The sequence below is a fragment of the Microchirus variegatus genome (assembly GCF_963457635.1).
Source record: "Microchirus variegatus genome assembly, chromosome: 17".
In the NCBI taxonomy this organism is placed as follows: Eukaryota; Metazoa; Chordata; class Actinopteri; order Pleuronectiformes; family Soleidae; genus Microchirus; species Microchirus variegatus.
In genome coordinates this window covers 20,609,541-20,622,359 of record NC_139818.1, presented here as the reverse complement: position 1 = coordinate 20,622,359, position 12,819 = coordinate 20,609,541, and the positions used below count along the sequence as shown (strand labels likewise).

The 12,819-nt window shown below is 39.3% G+C and overlaps 1 protein-coding gene across 1 annotated transcript in view; it reads left to right on the top strand.

Annotated features, from left to right (window-relative positions):
• snx29 (sorting nexin 29) overlaps positions 1 to 9,225 on the top strand; it is a 127,064-nt gene extending 117,839 nt beyond the window's left edge. The window contains exon 21 of the mRNA XM_083904118.1: positions 9,028 to 9,225. Coding sequence (XP_083760244.1) covers positions 9,028 to 9,154 — 127 coding nt within the window. The 3' untranslated portion in view covers positions 9,155 to 9,225. The remainder of the gene's footprint in view (positions 1 to 9,027) is intronic.
• Positions 9,226 to 12,819: the final 3,594 nt, after the last annotated feature.

The window sequence follows — 12,819 nt, the reverse complement described above, 5'->3', positions numbered from 1 at the left end:
TCGGTGCCACCGCCGCTGCTGCTGCTTGTGGATCATTACTTTTCAAATTAATCTAACAGAACAGAACTGCCTTGACAAACTCTCTCTCTCTCCTCTCCCCATTGACTCGTGAAAGGAAAACGCAGCACCACATTTCCCCAGGTTTGTCAGGTTAATGTGTGTGTATCACACTGACGTGTGTCAACGAACACACACACACACACACACACACACAGAGAGAGTGTGTGTTCACCGCAGCCTGACGATTAACAGGCTCCCGTTAATAAACTCATTCCACTTAGATTACGGCAACTGCATTACAAATACTCAAACTAAAAGAACAACATGTCAGTTTTGGGGGCGGCAGTTTTTACATATTATACCAATTTAAATCATTCAGGAGGGATTAGCTGCCACAGGTGTTAATGGGAATAATGGGATTAATGTCACTGAAAATGCAAAATCTCTTGTAAACAAACATCTCCACTTATTTCCACACATACGTCCTCTATACGTACACACACACACACACACACACACACACTCGCAGGCCGCGTGCGCACATGTATGACGACGCATGTCTCCTCGTCTTCCCACCTGCGTGTGAATGAAAAAAGAGTCGATGCATGATGTCATTTCCTGTCCACAATCGCATCAGTCAGCGAGTGTGCGACCGCTCACACCGTCTGACTGGAGTGTCATTTCCTTTCTGGAGACATCTGAGTCACTGGGCTAGGACACCACCACCACCACCAACAACAACAACAACAACAACAACAGCAATAACCGAGCATGTCTGTGTAATTACAGCCTCTTGGAAAATTCTGTTTTACAGCTTTTGAAAGACAAACGGTGTGGGAATAAGTGTCAAGAGTTGATAGATTTGTAATAAGTAGTAAATGCATCCGCAGGTCGGTGAGAATGAAAGGTCTCCTCGCAATATCAATTATCCCAGATCGTTTGGTAACCATGGTGACGCGCACAGTTTTTTTTCACATCGCCGTTTGAAAGCAGGTGTTTCCGAGATACATCAGAGGGTGAAGCTAGTCAGAGATGAAACAGAATTTAAGATTGGAACACAAACACAGTTAGAGAAGCACAAAAACTGAAATTTAAGACGCAGTTTATACTCTATTCTCTTGTGTTGTGATTAGATGAATTATGTTGGTAGTATTCCCTGTGCTAGTGCTCTGTTTCATTTTAGATCTAGAATTACAAGAGAGTTAATGACCTCTGCATTTAACCCATCCTTTTTACACACCATTAGTAAACACACACACACATATAAGCTTGGGATATGAATTGGCACCCAAATTTGTTTGGAATCATGAGAGCAACAAGTGTACCAAGTTTGGTTCAAAACGGAACAAATATGTGCGACTTAATCCCAAAATTTAGCATTTAACGCAATTTTGGCCACTTTCTCTTGAGTCCAAAAATTCCCAAAAATTTCTCAAGAAACGTTGAAGTAAGCCTGACCAACTCACCAAATTCGATCCCAATCCGACCACTTTTGCCTGGCCATGACCCGACTTCTGGGGGAGCTATTGAGCCTCTGGGCTTCAAATGGATTTGTGCCCTTTGCCGCTATCGCATTTTGCGCCAATGCAAGTTTTTGTGCACGTTAACCCCCTCAAACATGACTGGAAAGTAGTGCTGGGTGCGTTAACGGCAGTTAACTGCGTCAGCGTTAACGCATTTTAACGCGTGACACGTTTCCTTGACGACTGACCGGAAAAAGACGCGCGCCACGTCATGTTTACGTGACTCCGGATCGTTAAAATGAGTCTCTAAAGTAACGCTAAACTTTAAAAAACAGAGGCACACATACGCAGTACACAGTTGCACTGGTTATTTGTAGCGCTGTTCTTTTTAGTTTGATAAACAGACCGCTAACCGCCGCTAAAGGAGCTAATGCAGCTAACGGCGCTAACTGGTAAACGGTGCCTGGACTCCGGTGTCGCAGCAGGTAAACATAGATAAACATAAAAAAATAATTTTAAGTCGGAATGCAGACTTGTGAGAGTTTATCCACACCAAAACTAAACAAATTTAAATTTAGCACCAAAATTAGCACAAAATAAGGAGCTGCAAGGAACTGGACAACAATACATCTCTTACATACTGCTCCTTTAATTGATGGATTACAGTGGTGGAGTCCATGCAGAGAAGGTGGTTTGCAGGAGTCTAAATTGTTGTTGAGAAAGAACATAGATGAGATATAGTTAATTAATGAACTATATAATTAATTAAATAAGAAATCAAATTTTATATATATATATTATGGGGGAACCCTACCAAGTACAATCCTCATTCCTTAAAAAAAAAAATTGATATTGCACAGGTAGATGTTGTCTGCTGAGTCTTGAGTCCAGTAGAATAAGAAGAGCAGACTTATAGTACAGGCCCCCGTCTAAACCTGAGAAGCTCAGGCTGCTCATTATTTAGTCTGTCCTGGGAGCTTTAATAATCATATCGCTCTTTCTCATATCTCCGAGCTGAAATAGAAACCTTTTCCACCGCACGTCTTTGAGTGACATGAAATATTACGGTGTCACGGCGGCGGCAAAGTCTTGTGTGCGCGGCTTCACTTTCCCCCGCTCGTCTTCCTCCCATTGTCATTCAGAGAGTTGTAATAGAACTCTTTATTCATCCTCCCTGCTCGTACACAGTTATCGCATGCGACACGACGGCTTAATAACAGCGGGTGCCGCTCGACCTTTTGTCGCAGCGTGGAGCGTCCGGACGCCGGAGTAACTTTATATGATTCAGTGAGCTCTGACACTGTAATATGACTTGTTTATGTGCTCTGTAGTTTACGTTTAAAATAACAGAGAGAGAGAGAGAGAGTCGGTGTCTGGACTCTCATAACTGGTGTAATCCAACCTGTGTGGGTCTTACATCCTCGGCGATGGATGAAAAGCCTTATTAGTGTGGACGTTAACTTGCAATAACAATAGTGCAATCAAGGAGGAATGGTTTTCATACAAAGGAAACACCAAGGGACTTTATTTTAAACGATTTAAAGGCCTTGTCCTGTCTTTTAAACAATATAAACGTACTTTGACGCATGAACAAAGTATTAAAAGTAACAAAAAGTAATTTAAAATTTGAAATTTTCAGGTATTCTTTCAAAAAATTGTCTTTTATTAAAGAAAGCTTTTAAAGAAATCTGTATAATATCCTTACTTCAGCTGCTGTACATAACATTTAAAGGTCCAGTGTGTGAAATTTAGTGTTTAAATCAAGTGTAAAATCACTTGATTGACAAAATTAGCATTTTATATTTATGTTTTTACAGTAGCCCACAATGGACAAAATAAACATGCTTTGAGTTTGGATGCAAACTGAATGCAAGAAATAATATCTGCTGTTAAAATCAAAATAACAGGTTTATTTGCTGTAGCTTATGCCTCAGTTTTAACAGATTTGCACATTTTATTATTCAATGACTTAGATGATATATAAAAGGCAACAAAGAGGTAAGCTATGCTAATTGTGTCAATAATAGTGCTATTTCATCATTAAATATGGTATGATGATAAATTGGTGTGCTGGTATATAGGTTTATTATGAATCCATGCATTGAATTTTCATTTATTTGCATTAAATCTTTTTTAACGTCTCCACTTCAAGATTCAAGATTCAAGATTCAAGATTTTTATTTGTCACATGTGGATGTACAAGTACACCCCAGTGAAATGACATTGCAAAACAAGCCCCTCTGTGCAACTGTGAAGCACTAATAAAATAAAATCAAATAAGATAAAGTAAAGTAGAGTAAAAATATAATAAAATAAAAATAAAAATAAAAATAAAAATGAAAATAAAAATAAAAATAAAAATAAAATAAAATACAATTTAAATTTAGAATAATTTCCAGATAAATATAAAAATATTTACAATACACAAGAATAAAAAAAATAAAGCAGTAAGATGCAATAAAATACGGATCAAATGCACAATGTTCAATATGTTCAATATCCTTCATACTTCAATAATGATAACAATGTTCTCAGTATTGTTTATGAACAGCCAATTATCCCCTGGACCTCCACCATGACACCAGATGTTGTTTATTGTTTGCAGATTTACGGCGCCGTAGAGACGCCTATAGACGAGGGAAGAGACTCTTAATCTGAGATGACAGATGTTCAGACGCGCCGAGAGAATTAGAAAACCAGGGAGAAGTGAGAGAAAGTGATGGGGAGGACGACGACAGGAGACGTGGGAGAAGATCTCTGATCCACGGTTTGAGAATCAGACAGAAGCAGATCAGGGTCCAGCACTTCAGATTCCTTGATGAGGCGCTCAGTACTCAGAGGCCAGATGCATCCTTAATTAAGCACATAATTATATGAATAATTATGTCATTTTCGGGACAGTTTTCCTGTCCTAAAAAAAATGTGGGCTTGGATTCTGCTCATTGCATTTTTATTCCTCGAGCTGGAACTTCACTTCATAAGCTTGTCAGGTTGATGTTAGTCGACGTGATTTTGCTCAGACAAGTTCCTACTGCTTTGATTTCACTTAGCAGGAGTTTGGGGGTGGGGGGTAAAAAATAAAAAAGCACCATTCGTTGGTATTTGATCACATCACACTGAGCCTTTGCAGACTTGATATAAGAGATAAAGGTAGATGACATGTGGTGCTTTCAAAAGATCAAATTACTGCTCCCAGAAGAGATAAAGAGGGACGTAGAGTACAGTAATTCAGTTTTATCTCGTGTCATTAAAGTCAGTGTGACAGGCTCTGTTGCTATAATGTGCATCTCCATGATAGCTTTTAGAATATTAACCAGAAACAATGCAGCGATGTTTCAAAGATGATTTCTTTACACTGAGGAAACAGAGAAGACACCAAGTGAAAGCTTGTGGTCCTGGCTTTTTCTTTAATGCTTTTAAATGTATTACACGGTCCTCATCTTTTGGATAATGGAGTGCCCTCGGTTGTCATGGAGATACCCTGACATGCAAGCTCAGAGGCTGATCTGGTAGATTTGTTTTTTTGAACACCAATTCAGCCTGAAAAATATGCTTGAGAACCCTATGAACTGTAAATAAAGTGGACCTTGAGCTCTATCTTATGCTAACATGCTAAACTAATAGCGATATTACATGATACAGCTCTAGCATGAATCGGCTCTACTCGACTCGTTTTTTGTTTTGTTTTTTTGCTTTTCCATTAGTGACGGTACCTGGTGCTTTTTTTTAGTACCTGCTCTGGCGAGATTCCAAGCTAGCTGAGAGGATACTGAACAAAGCCCAACTGTACGTCAGTTAAAAAGACTTAAAAGTCCTAAAAAAAACATACGTTAATCTCCAATATTTAGCAAGGAAATGTCTTAAATATTTAGCCACAGCGATGTTGAAAGCAGTGATTGTGTCGCGTATAAAACAACGTCACAGCAATTTTGTGTGTTCGTGCTATGCTATCATGCTCACAGAGTAGAAAAGTAGTGCTAAAAATTTTTTTTTTTTATTAGCATTCACTCTAAAGTGAAATGTTTTTATCATCTTTGGCCCTGAGAGATATTAGCGGGAACACATGACTTAAGTAATCTCTTCTTTGTCTGTTCCTTTTTTGGCAGTGTCAAAAATCCCTGTTAGCATAGCTGTTAGCCGTGAATGGTAGTAGCTAAGTTTACTTTTTTACAACATGGGACAGCACTCAGTATGATTTCATATCATTTTATTACCTCTAAATTGTTCACTTGCCATTGAGTTTGAATTGGGACCGAAGTAAAAGGTCATATAAAATAGTTGTCTTAGAAGTGTAACGCTGCGTCCAGTGTGAGGAAGGGGTGAAAAACACTTGGATAAACCTGCTAATGCTAACTGTGAAAGAGTCTTCAGTAAGCTGTAGTTTCAGAGTAAATGTTGACATAATAATTCACAATCATTGCTCCCCACCTCTCACTGTTAAACAATCAATTTGATTCATTCTTGTGTTTGTGTACCTGTTTTATCCGAATTTGCTCTTCAGCAGTATTATCATTAGTGTGATTATTGTTACATAGCGCAGCAGCAGTGCCAGGGAACGTCATTATCCCGCACGAGTCAATATCCTGTCCAAATACGGGACAAGCGCCTGCTGCGCGAGAGAAAATAAATCTATAAGCCTAATTACTCGAGAACATTTTTAGCTCCTTTCCCCCAGTTTGATATGAATAAACGAGAAAGCTTGGGAGTTTCAACTCTGCACGCTGCCCTCAATTTAGTTTGATTTCTTTCTCTTGTTTTTTTTTTTTTTTTTGCTGATCTAACTCCCGATCGCATCAGTGTGTGGACAACCTCGGTCCAACTAAAAATTGTGTGACTGCAGTTGATTGAATTTTCCTGGTGCGGCGGAGACGTGGGAATAAGTGGCGCTCGAGCCGCAGTTTGGGGTCACCTTAACAATTTGTGTTTTTTTCCATTAAAAGTCACACTTTTCATCATCAAAAGAGTTGGAAAATGAATAGAAAATAACATAATAATTATAGTCAAGACATTAACAAGATTAGAAATAATGATTTTTATTCAAAATAATAACTGTTTTCTATGGAGCCCCCGAAGTGACATGAGAAAAAAAAATAAAAATATCCCCCAATATTTTTTTTGGGAAACTCAAGATCTCGACTTTGAAACTCAAGATTTCAATTTTTATTTTTTTTCGTATTTTTTTTTTTCTCATGTCACTTTGGGGGCTCCGTAGTTTTCAGCTGTGCTAGCATATTTGCACAAGGGTTTTCTAATCATCCAATAGCCTTTTTAAACGAGATTAGCAAACATAATGTACCATTAGAACACTGGAAATTGGCCTCTATACACCTATGTACATATTCCATTAAAAACCAGACGTTTGCAGCTAGAATAGTCGTTTACCACATTAACAATGTATAGACTGTATTTATGATTCATTTAATGTTGTATTCATTGAAAAAAAAGAGCTTTTCCTTCAAAAATAAGGACATTTCTAAGTGACCCCATACTTTTGAACGGTAGTGTACATGTTGTGGAAATGGAAAAAAAGAATTCACAAAGGTCACCCTTGTTTTTTATCTTTGCAGCCGTCTATTCCTCAGACGTTGCTTTACATTGAACCCGTGCTCACAGGGATTTGCTCGAATGGTCTTTCACATGTAAAAAAAAAACCAAAAAAACATCTCTCTGCGCTCACCCTCGGCCCCTGCTGCCTCACATAAAAGCACGTTTCTGCCGGTGGTGGTGACACTTGTAACCAAAGCGCTTTCACCGCTGCCGTGTTGCGCTTTTATTTTTAGCACTTGTTGCCCGAGTGGGAATCAAACTCCTCTCATACAGTCGATGCCTCCCAAGATGTCCCAGATACGGTTTAATCACGGATAATAACGAGGGTGCAGTCATTGAAATGGGCCAGTTGCTGATTTCTCACTCTTTTTTTTTGTATTTTTTTTTTGTCACTTGAACTCATTGCTCGAGCAGTTGTGAGGTCACTGTCTCGGGGGTTGAAATGCTTCAGACAACAAGAAAGCATTTAACTCCAGGCATTCGCTCACTCCGGGTTTTCATTTCCTTCCTTCGACAAGTGCCTCTCATTCATCCTTTAGATCAGATTAGACTCAGGAGGGAGGAGGGAGGGGGGGGGGGGGTCTGGGTCGAGGGGGTTCATGTTGTGAAAGACTGTCGTCAGGGGCAACCGGAGCCAATGATGTCATCGAGTGGCCAAGATCATTTCCTCCAGAGTAATGAGACGCTGGAACAGAATGAGATCAGAAAAAAGGGCTATAATTTCATTAGCTGACGGACACAAAAGAAAGAAGTCGAAGGGTTTTGGTGATAAGGAGAATAATAAATGAGGTTTTGAACGTAAGGAATAACGAGAATTATGACAGATTATGATCAGGTCTGTGTTATTTTCTTAAATATATCAACAATTCTAAGTCATTTGTTGAAGTTTTATTAACTTTCTTCAACTTTTTAGTCTGCATATGTTCATACTTACTATTTTTTCTTTGCTGGGCGCGTTGACGATGTTAACGCATTACGTGTTTCCATGACGACTGACCAGAAAAAGACGCACGTGACGTCAAAAAATGCGTGTGCGTATAAAAATTCCCAAAAATTTCTTAAGAAACATTGAAGTCCGACCACTTTTCCCTGACCATGACCTGACTTCTGGGGGGCGCTATTGAGCCTGGGGGCTTCAAATGGATTCGTGCCCGATGCCGCGATATCGCATTTTTCGCCGATGCAAGTTAATATGCACGTTAACCCCACATCAAAAATTACCGGAAAATAGTGCTGGGTGCTTAAACGCATTGTAACGCATTTCCATGACGACTGAAAAATACGCGTGTGACGTCATGTTTACGTGACTCCAGATTGTTAAAATGAGTCTCTAAAGTGACGCTAAACTTAAAAAAAACAGAGGCGCACATACGCAGTACACAGGTACGCTGGTTATTTGTAGTGCTGCTCTTTTCGTTTAATAAACAGACCGCTCCAGTTTGACTGTAGGCGCGCTAACGGCGCTAACGGAGCTAATGCAGCTAACGGAGCTAACTGGTAAACGGTGCCTGGACTCCTGTGTCGCGGCACGTAAACATGACGTCACGCGCGTCTTTTTCCGGTCAGTCGTCATGGAAACGCACCACGCGTCAACGTGCGTTAACCTAGTGCCCAGCACTACCATTTTTAGTTAATGTACCTGTTTTAAATGTATAATCTTTTTATTTCTCTTTACTCTTTTTGTCTCTTTACAACCCTAACCATTATGTTTTTGCTTTTTAACAATAAGTTGTGTATTAGAACGTGTAGATTTCCTACATTTCTGGCTCGGTGTTGTTTTTTGCTACGCTCTTTTAAGATTATAAATATGATAATCATCATAATATTGATGAAATTTGCAGTGAAATGCACCCGCTGCTTTCTTAAATGTCCTTAAAAGATAAGAGAATTTTACTGTCATACTTGGACGATAGTACAGCAAAATTGGAGTACTGCCCCCGTGTGGGTGCACAAAGAAAAGCATACAATAATAACTATTATGCATAAATAAAGTTTTAATGTCCTCCTTTCTTTTCAGAGACACTCCCCAGGCAAACGACAATGTAGCCAAGACGCCTCGCTCCAAAAACTCCTCCCGTTTCCCCAGACTGGGCCGCAGCCGCAACCAGGAGACCAGACCAGAACCTCAGAGCGGAGACCTTTAACACCTCCACACACTTGCTAAGTCTATAATCTCCTCAGTGTGTTGGCTGAAGATGACAATTCTTTTCCTCCATGTCCCTGGACTGGACACAGTGTCCCACCGTGTGTGTGTGTGTGTGTGTGTGTGTGTGTGAGGACATTTTTAGGCGCTTAATGGACCTTTAAAGCCTTTACAGATAAATAAAGCCTGAGCGCAGGACGGCACAATGGACGCGTTTCATGCTCTCGTACCTTTCTAGGTGATGAACGCGTTCCTGTGCCCGGCTGAGTCGGGGATAAATGAGTCCCTGGAGGGCGTCTTTATCAGTTCAGCCAATCACACGGCACCTCTTACCTCACAGAGAGAGACCGAGGAGAGACTCTCGTTAAACTGCACATGGACTAACGTGGACTGAACTCTGTTGATGACGATGAAGTGTTTTTTTGTTTGTTTGTTGTTTTTTTTTAATTCTGATGAGTTTTGTAGTAAACGGTGTATCATGGTCACAGTGCCTACAGTGTTTTTGTAGCTGCTTTCCCGCGACACAAAGAGGAAAGCGTTTGATTTGAACGTTGTTTTACATTTTTGTGCCATTTTACAGTTTCAGACGAGGTCGATTCACAAACCAGTCGTACCCGGACCACCGTTCTTAAATCCTGTTGTACGACTATAGTCATATACTATACTATTACTGCAGCTGAACGTGCAGCTCTTACAATAACATCATGTCGCCAATTAGAAAACTGAATATTTAATGTCCCACTTCATTAGCATTAAAGATTGGGGACTGTGTGAATATTATTAGGGAGGGAAGCTGGTGCTAAAACACTTAGTTGGCCCCAATAATATTCCGATTTTATACGACACATACACCTGATTTTTGAACTGTTCATTATCGAGAAAGAAAGAGACGTATCTGTGTAACTTAAGAGTGTTTGGATTAGAAAGGAAAGGGTGAAAAAAAAATGGTTACCCCATGTGTCTTAGCGGGATTTAATGTTGCAAATGAACGTGTTAGCGATGACTAAAAAAAGACTTGAAGAAAAGCTGCCTGTTCCAGAGAGGAAGATTGGGGGCCCAGCATCTGAAGTGAAGAAAAAAAACCCGAATCAAATGCTGTACTGATGATGATGATGACGAGGGGTAAGCAAACAAACAAAAACAAAGGTTTGTGGGTTTTAATTAACAAGTTACTCCCGCACAGGATCCAACGACACAAGGACGCAGACAAATACATGTTTTTATTCAACTTCACACACAGAGAGAGTCAAACATGGGCAACAAATGAAGATGTAGTAACTAAAGTTATTAAAGAAATTATTCTTCAACCTGTCAGTGTGTTTTCATACATATTATTTCATTCTTCGTCCACTAGGTGGAGTTTTCCCACTAGTTTCACTGTACTGTTGTTTGAAAATTCTTATTTTTGGCTAGCTATGAATTCCGCCTTGTTATAGCAGGTGAATGTGTTATATACTAAATAAAAGGCTTCTGATATTGTTGTTAAAATTTTAAAGGCCCTTAGGAAAAGGAAAAATCAGGAAAACACCAATGATAACACCGCTATTTTCCAACTTTTTTGGAGAAAACAACATTGAAATATTAATATTTATGATGATCATTTGCATTATTTCAAACTAAAAGTGTTTGTTTTGATATGGAACGATAAAAAGCTCACAATATAAACATATTTATGATGCGAAATGAGACAATTATTAAAAGAAAATACAGATATAACTTGATATTAAGTGGCCTCTGCTCTAAAAGCTACAAGGTTTTTCTTTGCCGATGCAGATAATACAACAAAGGTTAAATATACAGTATATTGGTTATACATATTATATATATTTAATTATGTGACATTTTCTCACAATAATCACCAATTCTGACTCATTTTAAACTTTTTTTTTATCACACCTATCATCTATCCCGGGGTTACAGGAGTTTTCACAAACATCAATATTTAGTTGAAATAACTCGGTCTCCTTCCAGCACCGTCCTCCAGACTGTGGATTAGCGAGCAGCTGAAAGTGTTCTCTTGCAATATGTCACGTCTGTTCTTGTGTATATTTCTGTCCTTGGCTTAGTCAGCAGTCAGACCTTATCTATCAGTGTCACAGCAACAGAGGAGCGAACAATAAAGTAGAGCGAGAGCGTGCTGCACACTGTAACTACACCACCATCATCATCACCACTGCCTCAGTATCTGTGTTGTCATTGTGTTGCTTGCATTTATGGATGAAGGTGAAGGAAAGGCCATTATGCAACCTCGCTTGCAAAAAATACTAAGCTTTTATGTGTGAACGCATGTCATTGTACATTTATGCACCCATGCATATGTAGAGGACATACAGTTGTTGGATGATGTGATTTAAATGCAGTCAGCAGGCGCACATGGAAGCATGCACATGTTTTTAAAGCAATGATGAACATGCCATCTCCATCTCTAAATCATTATTCATGCGACTTTCGGCCTGGCCTTTACTTGTATTATTATAATAATAATAATAATAATAATTATTATTATTATTATTATTATTATATTTCCTTTTGTTTTTGTCTTTGTCTTTGTGCAAAGATAAATAACCTACCTATAAAATGGGTATATTCATTTACAGAGTCATGTGACTCAAGTCTGACTTAAGTTGCCAGTTTGAGGACTCGACTTGACTTATACTTGAGTAAAATGACTCGAAACAACTCGATTTATATAATATTTACATTTTGTAACGCATTTTGTCTTTGAAACACGGGAAAACATTAGGCGTTTGCTTTTGCGGCCTTGCGTACAAACCTGGCAACCCAGCGACGCCTACACCACTACGTCGACGCTTCAATGAAGGTAAGACCGGAAGTTAGCTGGTTGCTATTGTAATCTAACGCTAGTTAACGTCAAAACAGGGACTTGCCTTGTAACTTGCTAGCTTACCATCTCTGCTAAATCACTAAATGGCATTTAATGACATTTTGGACAGTTAGCATTGGTAAAATCTGCTAGTAAATGCTAAGTTAGCATTTAGTGATTTAGCTGATTTTACAATGCTAACTGTCCGTCAGCCAAAAGGGATATGTGCGGCTGCTTTTCGCTCACTGAGCCGTGGCACAAACATGTTTTTCTAACAGTGTGGAGTTGTGAAGTGTTTGACCATGGGATTTATCTCAGAAATGTTTTAAAAGACAAAGAGTTAGCTTGTTTTTAACATAATTAATTGTGTGGGCGCTTTTTGCCGGCAGCCATTTTGACGTGACGCCGTCAGTAAACACAGGTGTAACCAGTGTCACTAATGAAGGTTCTTTAACGTAATTAACGTAATCACGAACACCTGGCACGCTAGTGGCTGTGAGGATCAGCTGTGAGTGTTTTGTTTGTTGCCGTCACACTGTGACGTCACATAAGCCACTCATGTCGTGAACAAACTCCCAGAGTGAAGTCCCAGTTGAGCATTTTGAGCAGCACCATGTTTGTGTTTTTAGAAACCAGAAGAAACCACTTTGAGGAGTTTAACCTTGACTGAGAGCTCGACCTCTGCTACAGCTGCAGCCAGGTAATTTATCAACAGTGCACGGTGTCTATGCCTCGGTGTGCGTCATGCTTTAATGTCCATTTTACTCACAAAATGCAAACATAATTTACAAAATGTGTGTTTTTTAGATGTCTTTAGATGTCCTCTGTCTGTGTACCATGTG